The sequence below is a fragment of the Moschus berezovskii genome, chromosome 25 (genome assembly GCF_049115385.1).
Source record: "Moschus berezovskii isolate FMDL1 chromosome 25, NW_MosBer_1.0, whole genome shotgun sequence".
NCBI classification, from domain to species: Eukaryota; Metazoa; Chordata; class Mammalia; order Artiodactyla; family Moschidae; genus Moschus; species Moschus berezovskii.
The window spans coordinates 40,200,431-40,222,395 of record NC_142484.1 but is presented as its reverse complement, the minus strand read 5'-3'; the positions used below and the strand labels follow the sequence as shown (position 1 = coordinate 40,222,395).

The 21,965-nt window shown below is 47.6% G+C and overlaps 1 protein-coding gene across 1 annotated transcript in view; it reads left to right on the top strand.

The window, feature by feature from the left end:
* The window catches only part of ME3 (malic enzyme 3), a 232,382-nt gene that overhangs the window by 94,175 nt on the left and 116,242 nt on the right, over positions 1 to 21,965 (top strand). The window contains exons 3-4 of the mRNA XM_055416165.2: positions 14,087 to 14,220; positions 17,394 to 17,543. Of these exons, the coding sequence (XP_055272140.1) occupies positions 14,087 to 14,220; positions 17,394 to 17,543 (284 nt within the window). The remainder of the gene's footprint in view (positions 1 to 14,086; positions 14,221 to 17,393; positions 17,544 to 21,965) is intronic.

Here is a 21,965-nt window from a genome sequence, read left to right as displayed (position 1 = left end):
GGCTGGGCGGGTCAAGGAGCCTCTGTGCTGCTGGAGGAAGGAAGTGGTACTCCCTGGTCCTCAATGGCTCCCCTGCCCATCACCTTCCTGTGCCAATCCTCTGTTGAGGGTCAGCTGAGTTAGAGGGCCAACGGGGTGCCAAGAGCAAAAGTATTTAAATTTTAAATAATAGCCTCTTGGGAAGAGAGGGCCATGAAACATTCAAACTGCCATAGGGAATTTTGCCAACAGAATGATTTATAAACCTTCCCACTATCCACCTCTGTTCCCTTGTTCAGGTAGGACAAAATCCTAGAGTCGCCAAGAATTTCAGGAGCAGACGCCTCCATCTCTCTTCTGCATTGGTCCCTATGCACCAACTTTACGTAAAGTAGCCTTCCAATAGCAACACAATGGAAAGAGCCATTATTCTCACATGCTTTTGATTGGTGGGTACTAGCCACATGCCCTCAGCCATTGACCCACCTGGACGTCAATTTCCTCTTCTATAAATGGGGGTGATAACACCTGCCCTGTTTGGTCTCAGATGACAGAAACCACCACATGACCCCATTTTGGAAACAATAAAGTAGTAAAAGTATGCAAGACGTGCTTGGCAAAGGGGCACATGGTTTGTTAACATCATCCCTCCCCTCAAAAAGTGGATTGTCTTGAAGGGGAAAGATGCCTTGAAGGGAAAGGAAATAAATACCATATAGTGCAATACTAAATTGCTTAGTCATAGCCTTTTAATATATATGCAAATGAATTTATTTACAAAATAGAAGCAGCCTCAAAGACATAGAAAACAAACTTGTGGTTCCCAAAGGGGAAGGTGGGGAGGGGCAAATGAGGAGTTTGGGATTAGGAGACACACACAATTATATATAAAAAAGGCCATCAGCAAGGACCTACTGTGTAGCCCTAGGAACTACAGTCAGTATCTTTTTTTTTTCTTTCTATAATTTATTTAGTTTTTAATTGAAGGATAACTGCTTTACAGAATTTTGTTGTTTTCTGTCAGACATCAACTTGAATCAGCCATAGGAATCACAGCCTTTTAAAAAAGCCTTTCTGCCACATCTTTGAATTCACAGAGATCCCAACGTCACGGTTCTTACTCGATCGGCACAACCATCCAGTTGTGTCAGCAAATTCCGAGAGATGAGGTCAGTGCCCCCAGGATCACACAGCTGGAGAGCGGAGGGCCTTACTGTGGTGCTTTGGTCTTTCGGTCCCCCCGCCAGTACGGGCTGTGTGAGGACAGCTCCTCCGTGTCCTGGTCATCGTCCCACGGAGGGGAGATTGAACTGTCGGTCCCACTGGAACAAGACGTGCCCCTGTGTGCACCTTATAGCCAGGCAGCCTCTGTACACTTGCAGCCTGCGGCACCAAATCCCAGTCTTCGAGCCCAAAACTCGTTTAGGGTTCGTTCTCGGTGCTCAGGAGCAGTGTATCTTCCACTCTCCTTTTGTGTATTTACAATGTGTTTCTGGATCTGTGATTTTGCCCCTGTTCACAGAAGCATGTCTGGGAGGAAGGCCATTCTTAGGTCTGTGTCTGCTAAGACTTCCCGATGCTTGTGCTTCTGAAGCCCCCCAGATATCCATCTCAAAGGAATGCCCAGGTGCCTTCATAAACCTGGGGTTCAGTCAGAGAGCAGCAGCCACAGTAATCTCACTTCCTATTGCCAGTGGGAATCCACATCACCCTCATAAAACTCCCAAGCAAATAGAGTCATGAAAAAATATGCAAGAGCAGGAGGAAATGCCTTCCAGTCCCCTAACAGCTGATCAGCTTTAATTGTACAGTTTCGCAGCTGACTGCCCCCAGCCGTGGCTCTTCTCTGCTGTTGCAGCTGATTGGTGGAGGAAGCTGGCCACAGCATAAGCCTTCAGCTCAAAGCATGATGCAATGGTGGTGGAAGAGAAACCTTTACTGTTACACGTGTGTCTGCTAATCCTTCCTTCCAGCAGCGACACTGCTCCAAGGAAACGTGGCTACATGTACGTCTTGGGCCAAGCACATAATCTCAGAGGCACAAGCACACCTGTTTTTCTCATAGGCTGATGGGCCCGGTGCTAATACAGAGGAGCAGTGGCTGAACCACTAAGGTAACTGGCTGTATTTGGAGAAGCAGGATAATTCCATCTCCAATCAAATCAAAGGCAACTCAGTCAAAAGTGTTAGTCGCACAGTCGTGTCCAGCTCTTTGCGAACCTGTGGACTGTAGCCCACCAGTCTCTTCTGTCTGTAGGATTCTCCAGGCAATAGTACTGGAGTGGCTAGCCATTCCCTTCTCCAGGTAATCTTCCCAACCCAGGAACTGAACCCAGGTCTCCCACATTGCAGGTGGATTCTTTACCGTCTGAGCCACCAGGGAAGCTCGACTCAGTCAACAAACTGTTCAACTTGGCCACTCTCAGGAGCAGTTCAGAGCAAAGAGTGTGAACTTTGGAAGCATATGGATCTGGGTTCCGCTCCTGGTTCTTCCATCCACCTGCTGTGTGACCTTGCCTAACTACCTTTCTAGCCTCAGTTTTCTAGTCCATAAAATGGGGATAACATTGTAGGATTGTTAACTCGGGGTTGCGGTGCAGATTAAATGAGATGAGCAGTACAAAGTGCATGTCTCAGTGCCTGACCTAACCCTGTGGGTGCTCTTGTTATTGTTATTGGTGATGATATTTTTGTGCTTCAGCCTGAATTCAGTTCAGTCACTCAGTCGTGTCCGACTCTTTGCGACCCCATGAATCACAGAACACCAGGCCTCCCTGTCCATCACCAACTTCCGGAGTTCACTCAAACTCATGTCCGTTGAGTCAGTGATGCCATCCAGCCATCTCACTCTCTGTCGTTCCCTTCTCCTCCTGCCCCCAATCCCTCCCAGCATCAGAGTCTTTTCCAGTGAGTCAACTCTTCCCATGAGGTGGCCAAAGTGTTGGAGTTTCAGCTTTAGCATCAGCCTGTATTAGCTGCTTCCAAGTGTCTAGTTTGCACTACCCCGCCTTCGTTAATTAACTGATGCTTGAGAAACCAAGCAGGAAATGCCCTTCATGTGCTAAAATGTATGGCACCAACTCTAAGAGAGAGGGGAGAGCTGAATAAGGTAGGTTATCAGGGAAGACCTCCTGGAGGAGGTGGCCTCGACTGGGGATTGGAAGATGGAGAGGAATGCATCAGAGCATGCTGGGCAGGGGTCCTAATGGGGACCAGAGTGTGACAGGCAGAGTGAGCGCACCTGCTGGGGGCAGGGGGCAGTGGGCAGTTCAGCTTGGGGAGCACACGGGGCTGCAGAGGCAGGAGCCTGGCCTGAGCCATCGGAGGCGTGATTACATTAGATGTGGTGACGTCCCTTCAGCCCCCCTCTGCTGGACGAGCTCCCGACCACCCTCCAGGGCTTGTCTCCAGCATCACTCCTGAACTCTCTTGTGTCACCCTGCCCCATGAACAGGTAACAGTGGTAATAATGAGAATATGTGGTGTTCCCTGAGCACTTCCTGTGTGCCAGTTCCCGTGCTGAGCATTTCACACTGGTATTTCAGTGAATCCTACCGCACGTGACATGGACTGCATCCCATTTCTTAGTTCGGAGAAGTGTCCTGCCCAAGGTGGACACCCCGTATCACCTGTACACGTTAATCCTCGTGTCTTTGCTGGTCGACCCAGAAGTGCATTTCTTTTCGGGCTGCCTAACAGGGTACACCTTGGCACAAAGTAGGAACTCATAAATGTTTGAACAATGAATGAAAAGAGGCTGTCAAGTGTACAGCAGGACTCTGGAGCCAGAGGCAATAGGCAGATTGCCAAGAGGGACAGGGAGCCCTCCTGTCGGGAAAGCTTAGTTTTTGAGGAGCTGGCACTGGGAAGCCTGGGTTGCTGGACAGCAGGAGGCTGGGGCAGGGCCCGGCCTGACAGGCTCACTGCCTTCGAGCCACTTCATGGTGTGCATGCTCAGTTGCTAAGTCATGTCCGACTCTTGCAACCGTGGACTGTAGCCGACCAGGTTCCTCTGTCCATGGGATTTTCCAGGGAAGAATACTGGAGTGGGTTGCCATTTTCTTCTCCAGAGGATTTGATGTTGGGATGTATTTAAATGTCTTATCTCCGGTGCCAGTTTCTGATTCCAAAAAGTTTTGTCCTAGGTTCAGCCCACGGGTGGAATTCAGCAGCTGGGACAGAGATGCTCATTCAGGGAAGATGATAAGATAGGTAAGGTCAGGGGTGATGGTTGAAAGCTTAACACTGCTGCAGTGTAGGCACTGACCAATCAAAACAGTCCCCGACCTTTCATACTAGAGCAGGATCTTGAAGTCACCCGCTTTGCCAAACGTTAACCCATTGTTTGCTGATCTTGGGGTGGTTCCAAAGGTTCCCTGGGAGAAGCTGGAGCAGGTTGGGAGGGAGTAGTCAGAAAAGTGGCTCTGTAGCAATTCAAAGATTTCAAGAGTCACAACTGGTAGATTCCTACCAGTGTGTCGCGGCTGAACACACCAAGGTCACTTTCTGCTAAGAGAATCTGCCATTTTTCAAAACCCACTCATCCTATTTTGAAGATTTTGTTAAAACTTGATGATATGGGGCTTCCCTGGTGGTCTAGTGGTTAAGAGACTGCCTTGTGACGCAAGAGACACCGGTTAAATCCAGAAAGATCCCACATGCCGCAAGCAACTAAGCCCGAAAGCCAAGCCCACGTGCTGCGGCTCCTGAAGCCCGTGTACCTGGAGCCACAAGAGAAGCCCCCACAGTGAGAAGCCCAAGCGCCGCAACCAGAGAGAGCCTGCATGCAGCAGCGAAGACCCAGCGCAGCCAAAAGTCCATAAAATCATCTTTAACAGCAACAACAGCAAAAACTGGATAGTATGACCCAACACTTCATTTGACTAGGCATACAGAAGCCTTAAATTCTCAATGCAGTCAGAAGGATTAAGGACTACCCCCACCCCTGCCACTATCAACTTCTCCATGTTGTATAAACCTTACTCCTACCTTAGGACTCCTGGTATACCTTACGGAAATTATCCAGGCCAAGAGCCTGAGTGCTTTCTCTTATAGAGTTCTAATACTTTTCCCTTACACCCCAGTGAATCATTTTGTGCCTGTCCTATTTTGGAAGCCACAGTACCTGCATTTCTTCTCTGCAAACTTGTAAATCTGAGGTTGCCTTAACATTAGTTTCAGGATGAAAAGTTTATAGAAGTATTTTTTTTTTTAAATTCCTGAAATTACCAGTTGCTAAACACTCACTGGAAAAGACTCTGATGCTGGGAAAGGTTGGGGGCAGGAGGAGAAGGGGACGACAGAGAATGAGATGGCTGGATGGCATCACCAACTCTGTGGACATGAGTTTGAGTGAACTCTGGGAGTTGGTGGTGGACAGGGAGGCCTGGCATGCTGTGATTCATGGGGTCGCAGAGAGTCAGACACGACTGAGCGACTGAACTGAACTGAACTGAACTGAAACAGTCATACTTTTTCCTGAAATACCAAAGAAGTTGGTGGCAGTCAGCCAAGAGAAACAGCCTTGTAGAGAGACTCAAACTGTTATTAAAAGCCAATTGGTCATTAACAAAGATGATGTCATAATTAAACGTCCTGGCCTGCCTGGGATCCCAGGTCCAAGGAAAGACAATTCCAGTCTTTACTAAGCCAGTGAAGACTCACCTGCCTAATAGTGTTTGGTGAAAGTACAAGATGTTTCCTGCAAAAAGATCAGGGACCTTGGTGTCATACCAAGCTTGCAGAGGTGATGGCCAGCACAGGGAATTTGTGAACTGGTCACTTTGGGCTTTGATGAAGAAAACAGTGGGAATTTTATGTGCCCAGAGTGCTTTGCAAAGTGCCATGAGTCATATTTTCAGAGTCGAGCCTATCCTAAGATAGGTTTTTCTTACAGTTCCAGCAGTTCTTCTGAGAGGAAGAACAATTCCTCAGGATTTTTATAAGCTGAGTCATCATTGCTGCTTTATAAAAACATAATCGCAGCCCAGAACTTGTAGTTTCAGAGATTCCCAAGTTACAAAACAAAAATGAAGAGAAACTGGGAATAGCCAAGGAATCTAACTTTTATTTACTTTTCCCCTCTCTTTCTCTGTTTTTCCCACCATCCCAACTCACATCATCTGAGGTCCATCTCACCAAGGTCCTGGCAGGGTGCACACTATATCAGTGGCAAAGATGTAGCCGCTCCTGAATAGAGATGCAGAAGGAGGAAACAGACATGTGGACACGAGGGGGCGATGAATTGGGAGATTGGAATTGATGTATGTGCATTGCCACGTGTGAAACAGATGGCTCGTGGGAAGCTGCTATATAGCACAGGGAGCTCAGCTTGGTTTCTCTGGTGACCTAGGGAGATCCAACCAGTCCATCCTAAAGGAGATCAATCCTGGGTGTTCATTGGAAGGACTGATGCTAAAGCTGAAACTCCAATACTTTGGCCACCTCATGTGACAAGTTGACTCACTGGAAAAGACTCTGATGCTGGGAGGGATTGGGGGCGGGAGGAGAAGGGGATGACAGAGAATGAGATGGCTGGATGGCATCACCGACTCGATGGACATGAGTTTGAATGAACTCCAGGAGTTGGTGATGGACAGGGAGGCCTGGAGTGCTGTGATTCATGGGGTCGAAAAGAGTCGGACACGACTGAGCGACTGAACTGAACTGAACTGAAGAGGGGTGGGCTGGTGGGGGCCGGAGAGACGTCCAAGAGGGAGGAGATATATGTACACATCTAGCTGATTCACTTCCTTGTACAGCAGAAGCTAACACAACATTGTAAAGTAACTACATCCCAATTTTTTTTTTAATGCAGCCTGTGATCAACTCTTGGTTCTGTCACTTACCTCTAGTCAAAGAAATCATCAGGAAAAGAGTTATCACACCAAATGGCATCCTGGTTTAAGAAATGATAAAATATGGGTCAATAACTGTGCAACTTCAGGAGCATCAAATAACGTCATGTGCTCAGTTGTGTCCTCTGTACACTACAAAACCTCCTCACAAGGTGATTGGTAAGGATGGAGTGAGATTGGGTATTTATTAGTCCTTTTCTTAGAACTGACGATAGCATCAGCTAGGTGGGATGATCGGTATATGGACCTGACTAGCCCTGTCATTGTTAAATTCCCTGTAAAGGCTCAGTGGTAAAGAACCTGCCTGCCAACGCAGGAGACCTGTGCTCGATCCCTGAGTCAGGAAGATCCCCTGGAGAAAGAAACGGCAACCCAATCCAGTATTCTTGCCTGGAAATCCCACGGACAGAGGAGCCTGGCGGGCTACCGTCCATGGGGTCACAAGAGAGTTGGACACAACTTCATGGCTAAATGAGAAGAAGCACTTGTACTCATTGTAGATGAGGTATGTTCTAGCTGGTGGAAGAATGAGAAGAGTTGGTGCTTCCTACCCATTCAAGCTCCTCCTCCCCAAGGAAATCTGGGGAAGCTAGACAGCCATACGGAGAAGGCAATGGCAAGCCACTCCAGTACTCTTGCCTAGAAAATCCCATGGATGGAGGAGCCTGGTAGGCTGCAGTCCGTGGGGTAGCTAAGGGTCGGACACGACTGAGCGACTTCACTTTCACTTTTCACTTTCACACATTGGAGAAGGAAATGGCAACCCACTCCAGTGTTCTTGCCTGGAGAATCCCAGGGACGGGGGGAGCCTGGTGGGCTTCCATCTATGGGATCACACAGAGTCGGACACGACTGAAGTGACTTAGCAGCAGCAGCAGCAGACAGCCATAAGTGTCAGTTAGTTTTTGCTTATCACCTACACAACCTTCGCTTCTACAAGGAACCTTGCATTACCTGAGGCTCATTATGAAGAGAGGGCTTAACCCACATTGCCTTGACTACAATGGGGGTCATCAGAGCAGTATTAATTAATGAATTAGTTAATTAAGGACTGTTCTCAGGCCCCTAAACAATCCTCCCCCCTTGGGGATTCTGGTCCCTTCCTTGTTAATGTCTGCCACCCATGGAGCCACTCTGGGGCTCACCACTTTGGCCACTGCCAGGGTAAGAAGGTTGAGGAAGCCTGCACTGTTTCTAGGCAATTCTAGGGCAGCCCTCATTTAGCAGAGCCACCCAGAGTTCTACATGGAAGAGATGTCTTTTTTTCCACAGGGTGTTGCTCTTCATCCCTTCAGGATAAATGCAGGGCAGTTGGAGTGCTCATGTCCCCAGTAAGCCTTACGAGAACAGTTCCTGCAACTTCTGCCAGCAGAAACCATCTCCAGAGGGTTTAACTGGGCCAGGGAGCAGATTCCATGACGTCTTACTTACCCCCTGCATCTCCCTGCCAGTACCCAAACCAGAAAGGGCCATTCTGTGAAAGACACTGGTCAGAGAATGAAAAGACAAGCCACAGACTGGAAGAAATATTTACAAAACACACGTCTGATGCAGGACTTGTTTCCAAAATATGCAGAGAATTCTTTTAAAACAGCTTTATTGAGTTACAATTCACATACCATACAACTCACTCATTTTAAGGATACGGCTCTGTTCACTGGAGGGACTGATGCTAAAGCTGAACTCCAATACTTTGGCCACCTCATGTGAAGAGTTGACTCACTGGAAAAGACTTTGATGCTGGGAAAGATTGGGGGCGGGAGGAGAAGGGGACGACAGAGAGTGAGATGGCTGGATGGCATCACGACTCAATGGACATGGGTTTGAGTGAACTCTGGGAGTTGGTGGTGGACAGGGAGGCCTAGCGTGCTGTGATTCATGGGGTCGCAAAGAGTCGGACAAGACTGAGCGACTGAACTGAACTGAACTGAACTGAAGGATACGACTCAGTGGTTTTTGGAGATAATCTGGTTTTAACTTTTTAAGTTGTGGTCAAGTATCAGTTCAGTTCAGTTCAGTCACTCAGTCGTGTCCAACTCCCTGCGACCCCATGAATCACAGCACGCCAGGCCTCCCTGTCCACCACCAACTCCCGGAGTTCACTCAAACTCATGTCCATCGAGTCGGTGATGCCATCCAGCCATCTCATTCTCTGTCGTCCCCTTCTCCTCCTGCCCCCAACCCCTCCCAGCATCAGAGTCTTTTCCAGTGAGGCAACTCGTCATATGAGGTGGCCAAAGTATTGCATCTTCAGCTTTAGCATCAGTCCTTCCAATGAACACCCAGGACTGATCTCCTTTAGAATGGACTGGTTGGATCGCCTTGCAGTCCAAGGGACTCTCAAGAGTCTTCTCCAACACCACAGTTCAAAAACATCAATTCTTCGGCGATTAGCTTTCTTCACAGTCCAACTCTCACACCCATACGTGACCACAGGAAAAACTATAGCCTTGACTAGATGGACCTTTGTTGACAAAGTTATAAATATATATATATATATAAAACAAAATTTGGTTAAACCACTTTTAAGTGTACAGTTAAGTGGCATTAAGTACATTCATAATATTGTGCAACCATCATTACTATCCATTTCCAAAACTTTTTTCATTGCCCTAAATAGAAACTCTGTTACCATTAAGTAATAACTCACCCACGGCTTCCCCACTACCCAGCCTTTAGTAATCTCTAATCTACTTTCTTTTCGACCCCATGAAGCCTACCAGGCTTCTCCGTCCATTGCAGGCCAGAGTACCGGAGTGGGTTGACATTTCCTTCTCCAGGGGTTCTTCCTGAGCCAGGGATCGAACCCCAGATCCCTGCATTGTGTGCAGACGCTTTACCCTCTGAGCCACCTGGGAGAAATATCAATAACCTCAGATATGCAGATGACACCACCCTTACGGCAGAAAGTGAAGAGGAACTCAAAAGCCTCTTGATGAAAGTGAAAGAGGAGAGTGAAAAGGTTGGCTTGAAGCTCAACATTCAGAAAACAAAGATCATGGCATCTGGTCCAATCACTTCATGGGAAATAGATGGGGAAACAGTGGAAACAGTGTCAGACTTTATTTTTTGGGGCTCCAAAATCACTGCAGATGCTGATTGCAGCCAGGAAATTAAAAGACGCTGACTCTTTGGAAGGAAAGTTATGACTAACCTAGATAGCATATTAAAAAGCAGAGACATTCCTTTGCCAACCAAGGTCCGTCTGGTCAAGGCTACGGTTTTCCGGTGGTCATGTATGGATGTGAGAGTTGGACTATGAAGAAAGCTGATTGCTGAAGAATTGATGTTTTTGAACTGTGGTGCTGGAGGAGACTCTTGAGAGTCCTTTGGACTGCAAGGAGATCCAACCAGTCCATTCTAAAGGAGATCAGTCCTGGGTGTTCATTGGAAGGACTGATGCTAAAGCTGAAGATGCAATACTTTGGCCACCTCATGTGACGAGTTGACTCACTGGAAAAGACTCTGATGCTGGGAAGGATTGGGGGCGGGAGGAGAAGGGGATGATAGAGAATGAGATGGCTGGATGGCATCACCGACTCGATGGACATGAGTTTGAGTGAACTCCGGGAGTTGGTGATGGACAGGGAGGCCTGGCGTGCTGTGATTCATGGGGTCGAAAAGAGTCGGACACAACTGAGCGACTGAACTGAACTGAACTGAATCTACTTTCTGTCGTGATGAATTTGTCTATTCTAGATATTTCCTGTAAGTGGAATCATATAATACGTGTCCTCTTGTATCTGGCTTATTTCATTTAGCATAATGTTTTCAAGCGGCATCCTTGAAGTAGCATGTATCAGAACTTCATTCCTTTTTATGTTTGAATCATTTTTATTGTATGTATACACATTTTGTTTATCCGGTCACATGTTGGTGGACACCTCGGTTGATTCCACCTTTTGGCTGTGGTGAGTAATACTGCAGTGAATATCTGTTCAAGTCCTTGCTTTCAGTTTCTAGAGTGGAATTTTGGGGGTCATATGGTAATTCTTTGTTTCGCTTTTTGAAGAAATTCAAAATAGTTTTCCCATAGAGGCTGTAACACATTACCTTCCTACCAGCAATGTACAAGAGTTTCAGTTTCTCCACATCTTCACCAACACTTGTTATTTACTTTTTTTTCCTCATTACATCCATCCTATTGGGTTTGAAATGGTTATCTCAGTGTAGTTTTGATTTTATTTTCCCTAATGGCTAATGGGCTTCCCTAGTAGCTCAGACAGTAAAGCATCCGCCTGCAATGCAGGAGACCTGGGTTCGATCCCTGGGTCGGGAGGATCCCCTGGAGAAGGGCAGGGCAAGCCATTCCAGTATCCTTGCCTGGAAAATCCCATGGACAGAAGAGCCTGGCAGGCTCCAGTCCATGGGGTCACAAAGAGTTGGACACAACTGAGCGACTAACATACACACAGTGACTAATGATAGGCTTCCCACGTGGCTCAGTGGTGAAGAATCCACCTGCCAATGCAGGAAACGTGGGTGCCTTCCCCCGGTGGGGAGGATCCCCTAGAGAAGGAAACGGCAACCCACTGTAGTATTCTCGCCTGGGAAATCCCATGGACAGAGGAGCCTGGCAGGCTGCAGTTTGTGGGGTTGCAAAAGAGTCGGACAAGATTTAGCAACTAACAACCATGATCAATGATGCTGTGTATTTTGTCATGTGCTATTGGCCATTTGTGTATCTTCCTTGGAGAAATATCTAAGTCATTTGCCCATTTTTTACTTGGGTTGCTTTTCAATTTGCTGTGTGTTGTAGAAATTATAGATTCTGAATATTAAGCCATTATTAGACCTGTGATTTCCAAATGTTTTCTCTCATTTTGTAGACTGTCTTTTCCCTTCCTTGGCAGTGTTCCTTTATGCACAGAAGTTTTTAGATGGAGTCAGTTTATCTAATTTTTTCTCTATTGCCATTGCTTTGGTGCATATCTAAGAGTCCATAGTCAAACCCAAGGTCATTAAGATTTATTCCTGAGTTTTCTGTAAGAGTTTTATGATTTTAGTTCTTATATTTAAGCTGTTGATCCATTTGAATTAATTTTTGTTTTGTTGTGAAGTAGGAATCCCCTTGAATTCTTCTGCACATGGCAATCCAGTTGTCCCAGCATCCGCTCTTGAAGACACTATTCTCTCTCCATCAAATGGAATTGGCATCCTTGTCAAAAACCAATTTTTGTAGATGTATGGATTTATTTCTGAATTCTTGATTCTTTTCTATTGATCTGTATGTACTTATTCTGGTACCACACTGTTTTCATTACTGTAGTTTTATATTAAGTTTTGAAGTATTCTTTTTAAAAATGGTTTTGGTTGCTCAGGGTGCCTTGCTATTCCGTATGAATTTGAAATTGACTTTCCTATTTCTGCAAAAGAGGCCATTCAAATTTTGATAGGGATTGCATTAAAACTGCAGATCTAAGAACTATTAAAACTAAACAATAAGAAAAAAAGAGTCAAAAAGGCAAGAATTTTTGAACAATACCTCCCTAGGAAGATGTACAGGTGAAAAATAAGCATATGAAAAAAAATGTTCAACATCCTATGTCAATAGAGAGTTATAAATTCAAGCAATAATAACATACCACTACATATGGTGGGCTACATCCCATGGGGTCTCAAAGAGTCGGACACAACTGAGCGACTAACACACACGTGTATCTATTATGAAGACTAAAATTTTTAAAACTGACAATTGCTGGAGAGGAGGTGGAACAGCAGAAACTCATTCGTTGCAGGTGGGAGTGCAAAGTTTTACAGCCACTTGAGAAAACAGTTTGGCAGTCTCTTAAAAAGCTAAATATAATCTTACCGTGCATGCTCAGTCGCTTCAGTCGTGTCTGACTCTACGACCCCAGGGACTGTAGCTCACCAGGCTCCTCTGTCCATGGGATTCTCCAGGCAAGAATACTGGAGTGGATTGCCATGCCCTCCTCCAGGGGAATCTTCCTGACCCAGAGATCGAACTGCTGTCTCTTTCGTCTCCTGCATTGGCAGGTGGGTTCTTTACCACTAGAGCCACCTGGGAAGCCCCTCAAGGGATACAGAGCCAGCTGAAAGAGTTTTCGATGGACAAAACTGGAACAGTTTGAGCGAAAAAAATAAGACAGTATTGGATTATAACCTAGAGCATAAAACAAAGAGCCATGAGCTCATCTGATATAAATACGTGACTGAATAAATAAATAAGTGAGGGAGAAGAGACAAATCTCCTATGTAGAAGAAGTCCAAGAAAGGCGTAACTTCGCAGTGGAGAGACCTGGCAAGCCCTTCTTCAGCCACATGATCTTGGTCGACAGCAACAGTGATAAGTTGTGTTTCTCATATGTGCCTTGATCTGACGTGTTAAAAATGGCACTTTACCTCTGTGGTCTTCCTCCTCAAAACCCATTAGCCCACTTCTGTCGTGAGAGAAACATGACACCAATTCCAGTGGAGGGAGAGTGTACAAAATACCTGACCAGTCCTCCTCAAGACACTCCAAGGTCATCAAAACCAAGGAAGGCCTGAGAAACCGTCAGAGCCAAGAGGAGCCTTAGGAGACCTGATGACTACATGGAACGTGGGATCCCAGATGGGATCCTAAAAGAGCAATGAAAAAAGAAACAGGTGGAAAAAAAAAGAAACTAGGAAATCTGAATAAACCAGGGACTTTATTTAATAATAGTGTGTCATTGTTGATTCATTAATTCTAGCAAATATACCAAAGGGAGGGAAGATATTACTAACAGGGCAAACTGGATGAGTAGATACAAGGGAACTCAGTACTATCTTGTCAATTTTTCTATAAATCTAAAACTGTTCTGAGGACTTCCCTGTTGATCCAATGGCAAAGACTCTATGCTCCCAATGCAGGGGCCCCAGGTTCAATCCCTGGTCAGGGAACTGAATCCCACACGCTGCAACTAAGATCCAGTGCAGCCAAATGAATAACAAAAAATAAATAAATGTTTAAAAAAAAGAAAACTGTTCTAAAAATAAAATACATTTTAAAAAAGAAGTATAAACTGAAAAATCCTGGTAATAGACATATTTTCCATGTTTTTCTAAGAGGAAGGTAGACTCCAGAAGAGCCAAGATGACTGACGCAGGATGGCCCGGCTACTTAAAAGGCAGCGGTGGGCTCTGAGCCCGGGGCCTTTGCTGCTGAGTCGCAGTGCCTTTGGCTGGTCAGGGGATGGAAACTCCGCTGCTCCCTGGTTTCCTGCACACCCACTTACATGCGTGTGTTTCTTTCTTGTTCTCCCCAGGGCATGGCCTTTACACTTGAAGAGAGGCTGCAGCTTGGGATCCACGGCCTCATCCCCCCCTGCTTCCTGAGCCAGGATGTCCAGCTCCTCCGGGTCATGAGATACTACGAGCGGCAGCAGAGTGACCTGGACAAGTGAGTGCCGGACGTCTGTTCTCTCCCCAGGCGCCAGGCTCAGCTGCCTCCTGTGGTCCTCAGACGGTTTTCTGGACACTCTCTAGCTCGGAAAGGCTGAGAGCCCCGAGAGTCCAGTCCCAGCCTTGCCTTCTACAGGGTGACAGTCTCCCTGAGGGACAGGGCTTGTTGTGATCAAGCCATGGTCCATGTGTCCTGGGAGGACTGAGAAGGTTGCCTGAACTCCAACTAGGGGGATCTGGTTGGGCCTTCCAGAAGTGATGAAATCAGAGTCAGCCCAGGAGGCACCAATAGTACCAATGGAAGGACCGATGGACTTCAGCATTCAGCAGTGGGGTTCCCGGAAGGATTTCACTCAATGGGAAGGAGGGGAGCAAAAACGTAGGCGTATACGCAAAGAGTCGACACCTCTGAGCACGCACACACGTGGAGAACTGTGGACACAGCAGGGGAAGGGGAGGGTGGGACACACTGAGAGAGTAACACGGTAACATACATTACCATGCGTAAAATAAACAGCTAGTGGGAAGTTGCTGCGACACAGGGAGCTCAACCCAGGGCCCTGTGACAACCTAGAGGCGTGGCATGGGGGGGGTGGGAGGGAGGTTTGAGCAAGAGGATGACCTGGGTACTTATCGCTGATTCACACCATACGGCACAAACCAACATAACACTGTAAAGCAATTATCCTCCAAGTAAAACAAATTTTTTAAATCTATAGTAAAAAAAATATATAGGGACAGATGGGTTAAGGAAGTGGTGCGTGGCCCAGGTTCCTGGAATAAAAGGAACGTGGTGGAGCAGATGGGAAATGGACAGGGTCACCGTGGAAGGATCTGGGATGCCATCCGCTAGAGGTTTAGGAAGAGCTCCGCCTCCCCTCTGGTTTCTCCAGGTGGGGATGTCGACAGGAAGAGTCGGTGGTGTTCACAGGGTCAGCTTTACCCGTCTTACGAAAGAAGGTAGTGACCTTGCAGGTCTCGTGGCTGTGAATTTTGGCACAGCCGGGATTTGAACGCAGACAGTTAGCTCCAGAGTCTGTGCTTTGAACCTCTCTGCTACACCATAGCTAAGAGGTATTGAAGCTTAGTGGCTGTAAAACGACCCTGAGCTCAGATCCTCATTCTATCACTTAAGAGCAAAAGTTCCTTAGTCCAAAATGAAATGTGCCTTCCTAAAGATATTAAACCCTAAAAATGAAAGTCCAGAATCCTCCCCTTTCCAGTTCTTTCCAGCTAGATGGGCCTCGCCCACATGCCTGGGAAGACCTGGGGGCAATGGATGTGCCTGATCCTATGAGCTCGAGGGGGCTTGCTCCTGAGGACCTCTCTGACCCACTCATTATGGGCCCCTCATTTCAGCAGGTGCTTAGACAGAAAGGCCTAGGAGGCTCCCCAGCTCATGGGTAAAGACAGTGGTGTGCTGGTGAGTGTTTAAGGACCGGTTCTGGGGCCAGGGGGTGAGGATTTAAAGCACTTGCCAATTTCATGATGTAGATACTCCCGCTAAGGTCAGTTTCAGCTTATCAACTTGACATCACTGAAGGCGGACTTGAGAAGAGATGGCCACCAAGTAAGGGAATCGTCACACTCGCAATGAGCTAAGATCCTGGCTATTCTAAGCATAAATCCCCCTTTCCTAAAAGTGCCTTCTAGAGCGCAGTAACGGACCAGTGCCTTTGGTGAGGAAGAAGAGGCTGAAGCCCCAAGCAGTCACAAGACTTCCTCAAGGTCACACAGCTCGTGACCAGCAGAGCTGAGATTCACACCCAGGAACCTGACGCCTCGCCCAGGGTTCATTCCCCTGCCAGATCATTTCTGTCACCCTACTCCATGCCAGGACCTCATGTGCCCTCATTATCTCTCCAAAACTTAAAGGTTGTGATATCAGCTGCCACTTACACCTCATTGGGCTACCCCAGTGGCTCAGCTGTAAAGAAATCACCCCCAGGGCAGGAGCTGCAGGAGATGAGAGTTCAGTGCCTGGGTCAGGATGATCCCCTGGAGGAGGGCATGGCAACCCACTCCAGAATTCTTGCCTGGAGAATCCCGTGGACAGAGGAGCCTGGCGGGCTACAGTCCATGGGGTGGCAAAGACTCAGACACGACTGAGCGACAAACACTTTCAACTTCACACCTTACTGGGGATTTCAGTCCCTAAGTTTTTTTCTCCCAGACTGTTCTGTGTGAAGTGTGAATGAAAGGCCCTTTTCCTGGCTTACTGATTTCAGGCTTCAGGAAGTAGGCATGTTTGCAACATGCTTCCTGAGATCACTTGGTGCTCAAACACTTGTGAACTCTGCTTGTGACAGGAACCAGGCCTGTGTGACAGGAAGGACCAGTTCATATATCACCGGTCCGCTTCGCATTTTTCCCAACCTTCCCCCAGCCCCAGAATGCTGTTATTCTGCCATCGTTCATTACTGTCCACATAGTTATAACCTAACTAGCCATCGTGCATCATGGCTGAGAGCACAGATTCTGGAGTTAGACTGCATAGGTTCAGATCTCTTGGTGAATTATTTCATTTCCCTGTGGCTTGATTGTCTCTAAAATGGCCAGATAGCAATTATATCCCAACAACAAAAATAAAATGACCAGAATTATATTACCCACCTTACAAGTCATTGGGGCCTTCCCTGGTGGCTCAGACAGTAAAGAATTCCCATGCAATATAGGAAACATGGGTTCGATCCCTGGGTCCAGAAGATCCCCTGGAGAAGGTAATGGCAACCCACTGCAGCATTCTTCCCTGGAGAATTCCATAAACAGAAGAGCCTAGCAGGCTACAGTCCATGGGGTTGCAAAGAGTTGGACATGACTGAGCGACTAAGCACACATACCAGTCACTGGGAGGCATGTTCCCCACGTCAAATTAGTTAATGAAACTGATGAGAACGGCACCTACATCATGTGTAATAATAAGGGCCATTGTTGTTGTTAGTCATTCAGCCGTGTCCGACTCTTGGTGACCCCATGGATGCCATAATGCAGGTCATATTCTCCACATCTCCTAGATGATGAGACTCATGCTTAGAGGAGATGGTGATTTGCCCGTGAAGGTGCCTGTTGCCAGTAGCTGAGTGGGAGCCCTGGGTTTCTACGCCGAGGGCCATCCCTGCTGCCATGTGGGGTGTTCGTGTCATCAGCTTGGTTCTTGCCTCTCCTCCCAAGGTACATTATCCTCATGACGCTCCAAGACCGAAACGAGAAGCTCTTCTACCGCGTGCTGACCTCCGACGTGGAAAAGTTCCTGCCCATCGTGTACACGCCCACCGTGGGGCTGGCCTGCCAGCACTATGGCCTGACCTTCCGCAGACCCCGGTGAGCAGCCTGGGGCCGGGGCTCAGGGAGGGGTCGTCTCCCAGCCGGGGAATCAGTCTTCCCTCTGGCCTTGCTTGCTGGGACCCTGGAGGGGCTTCCTGGGAGGAAGCAGCACAGCACGATGTTGGTTTTGAGCTTTTGCTCTGGGAAATGAGCCCATGTGCAGAGAGGTGAGCTGAGACAGTGTCTAGCACGGGGACCTCGGAGCCTCTCCACCTCCGAATAAGAAACACCCACACGTTGTTCAGAGTTGGCCTGGGAGGCATTTCAGGTTGGTTTTCTCTCCATATCTACCCGCCACCTCCTTCCCTCTCCCCCTCCAAACCCCGCTTTCCCAGTCGTCTCCACAGTGCAGACAGCTCTCCTGCTGATTCGGGTCAATGAATAATGGAGTGCTGGATACCAGAGACTGAATTCTTTTGCTGATTCAAAGAAGCAGCATTCCTTTATTTGGGCTCAACCCAGATTCCACTCAAAATGTCGCTTTATTCGGCAAAAATCTGGCACGGCATTTTCTTTCAGAGCCAAAGAATTTGGGGGCAGTTTTCTAAAGAGATCACCTGTTTGTTTGTTTTTCATGGTGAGTTCAGCATATATATTTTTTAAAAATGAAAAAGGAAAAATGGAAGGATTTCACAAAGTGCTCAGTGCAAGGTAGTTGTCAATACGTAGTTCTAGCACTGATGATTAAGGAGCTCCCGAGTTTATTATACGTCGTGGGACAGTGTTTCAGCCTGTGCTAGGATACTATACACAGATGTGTAATTTACACTTACGTAGAATTTATAAATCTGTGTTATAAATCATGCACTGTGTGAGGAACATGTCATCATGGATCTGGAACAGCTTTCGCTAATTTGGATAAGCAGTACTCCAGTTCTGAAGCCAGCATTTGGAATGAGCACTGCAGGCCCGGGGAGCTCCCGGCGTTGCCCTTGGTGGAGGGCAGCGTGTCCCACTTCCTCGGGGTGGGCACGGCCACCTGCTGCAGCACATTCGACCTCATCACGCAGAGCAGCCGTGCGTCTGCCATCCTGGGGGCAGGGGACAGTGCGCGCAGACTCCATAGCTGGTCTGGTCTTCAGCCTGCCTCTTTCAATGGGAAAGAGAGTCATCCCTGAAACCAGTACTGACCGAGACCTTGGGAGCTGATGGCACATTTCTGAAGGATGCAGGACCCTGTTTAACACCCCCGGTTCCTGCTCAGAGCTGGTCCTTGCAGTGCCTCCCTCCTCACACAGCCTGTGTGCTCTGCTCTGTGTGTTCAGTCGTGTCTGACTCTGTGACCCCATGGTCTGTAGGCCACCAGGCTCCTCTGTCCATGGGATTTTCCAGGCAAGAATACTGGAGTGAGTGGCCATTTCCTACTCCAGGGGATCTTCCCGACCCAGGGGTTGAACTTGCATCTCTTACGTCTCCTGCAATAGCAGGCAGATTCCTTAACACTGCACCAGTGTCATTGCCCTCCTCTGTGGCTAGCAGCAGCTGCCCGGGGCTTAAAGAAACAAGGGCCAACATTTTGACAAAACTAAGCCTGGCACAGCCCAGCTCGTCCTCAGAAATCCTGTGTTCTGGCTACCCTGGTCTGGTCTCCTTCCCCAAGCATGTCTGGCATTCTCTGCAAGCCTTTGCCCATGCCGTCCCCTCTGCCTCAGATTCCTGCATTCTCTCCTTTCCTCGTTCTCTACCCACCAAAACTCAGGTTATCCCTATCTTCCAAGAGTCAGCTCCTCTGTGGAACCCTCCCTGATCTGCCCCAACCTGAACCAGTCACTCTGTTCTAAGCCTCCCCACCAAGTCCATTACACATATTTCTATTCCATAGTTTTATTTTTGGTGCTTTATATTTTTAATAATTTGTGTACCAGCCTCCTCTGTTGTATAGTAACTAAGTCATAACTGACTCTTTTGAGACCCCATGGACTGTAGCCCACCAGGCTCCTCTGTCCATGGGATTCTCCAGGTAAGAATATGGGAGTGGGTTGTCATGTCCTTCTCCAGAGGATCTTCCCAACTCAGGGGTCAAACAGCATCTGCATTGGCAGGCGGGTTCTTTGCCACTGAGTCATCTGAGAAGCCACCAACCTCCTGTCCTGGGACACAAGTTTCTAGAGGGCGCTGGAAACGCATAAATCCATTTGGCCAGTAATTGACATTCTAATGGGACAGTGTCGCCTACTGAGAAAGAGACATGTCTTCACAATGAGCTCTGTGGTTTAGTCTCACTAACCTTAGGCAAGTTTCTTAACCTCTCTCAGCCTTAATGTCCACATTTATCAGCCGAAGGTAATAAGGCTACCTACCTCAAGTAATCATTGTGAGGGTAAAATCTAATAATGTGGCCAGGTACCTGGTGTCAATGTTAGGGGCTGTTTCCTTCAGCAACTACCATAGGAGGAAGGCAGGACTGATACATGCAGAGTTATGGTACACATCTGTATTTTTCAATTTTTGCAAAGAAATTTGAGTCATCAAACATATAATGAACTAATGTGTAATTGCAGACAAGATCTGGCTCTTCCAGATTCACTGTTTTCTGAAAAGCCCTTTAACCCTTAAGCGTTGCAGCTGAGGTTGTATAGCCACACACGGCCACCCCATTCCCCCCTCCCACTCCCAGGCTGTCTGAGAGCCCTTCTCCACAGGCTGTAATGGACTAGACTGTGAATTCAGATGTTGGCTTCAGATAAACTAGTGTCAGACTAGTGATGCTTTTGAGCTGTGTTGCTTGAGAAGACTCTTGAGAGTCCCTTGGACATCAAGGAGATCAAACCAGTCACTCCTAAAGGAAATCAACCCTAGATATTCACTGGGAGGACTGATGCTGAAGCTGAAGCTCCAATAGTTTGGGTACCTGATGCAAAGAGCCAACTCATTGGAAAAGACCCTGATGCTGGGAAAGATTGAGGGCAGGAGAAGAAGGGGGCAACAGAGGATGAGATGGTTGGATGGCAGCACTGACTCAGTGGACGTGAGTTTGAGCAAACTCCAGGAGGTGGTGAAGGACAGAGAAGCCTGGAGTGCTGCAGTCCGTGGGGGTAGCAAAGAGTCAGACTCGACTTAGCAACTGAGCAAACAGACAAACTAGTGATGGTAGTGGAGAAGGAAATGGCAACCCACTCCGTTATTCTTGCCTGGAGTATTCCATGTACAGAGAAACCTGGCGGGCTACAGTCCATGGGGTTGCAAAGAGTCAGACGTGACTGAACAATTAACACACACACACAGTGATGGTAGTTTTCTTCCAGAATCCAGAAATTTGAATTAATGAGCATTTCTGGAGCTGCTGGGCATCATGTTACACACTGTGAAGTCACCCCCAAAGAACAAAATACAATTCTTGGCCTAAAGCTATGAGTTGAATATGATAAAAGTTAAACAGCAACAAGAGATTTAATAGGGACAAAGGATTACAGGAGCACAAGGGGGAGGAAATTTTGTTTTCCTTGAGGGCAGCAGGAATGCTTCACCGGAGGGATGACATTTGAGCTGGTCCTTGAAGGCTGAGTAGGAATTCCATGGGTGGAGAAGGAGGGAAGGGTATTTCAGGAAAGGGCTTGGTTTTATCAGCTCTGTAGACAGCAAGGCAGTCAGCTCACTCGGGTATCTCCCCATCTCCTCTGCCTGGCACGGAGGGCCAGGGGATGGACCTGGGCCTTTACATCCATTGGGTTACAATGGATCTTCCCCATGTGCTGGAAGGTTCATTTGGAAATGGTGTCATTCATTTCGCAAATGAGCAAACTGAAGTGGAACTTGTCTGAGATCACAATTGGCAAGCAATTTGTAAAGTGAGAGTTCTGATTGTGGGAACTGGGGAAAGCCACACCAAGGAGATGACATTTGAGCTGGGCCTGAAAGATGAGTGCAAAGAACTGAGACAGAATGTCTTTGTCTACAGTGACCCAAGCACGCCCACCTCCCCCTGGAAAGAATGTGAGGCCTCTGAGACCTCACGGTGGGTGAAACAGGAGACTAGAGGGGCAGGGTAGGAGAACTGATCAGTGGTTCTACCTAAAACGTGGTCTCCTTCTAAACATGCAAGGGGGTTGGCTTAACAGGGAGCTGTTTCACACTCAGGTCCAGGCCTCACTGGTGGTTCTCCAGTGAGTTAGTGATGGAGAGGATCGTAACAGCAGAATGGGGGTTCATGTGGGTGGAAACCCCTTGAGCCCAGAAGCCAGGTCAGCCTCAGTTGGGTAGAGAGAGGGTGCTGCAGAAGGTGGGCATGTCGCATGGAAAACAGATGTGTGATGGTCCAGGCAGGAGACCGGCAGTTGAACTAGAACCAGGGGAAAAGCATCATCATAATGACTGCTGGCTAAAGGCCAGGCACTATCCTAAAATCTTTACGTAGAGTGTTGTTCAGTCGGTAAGTTGTATCCGACTCTGTGACCCCATGGACTGCAGCACGCCAGGCTT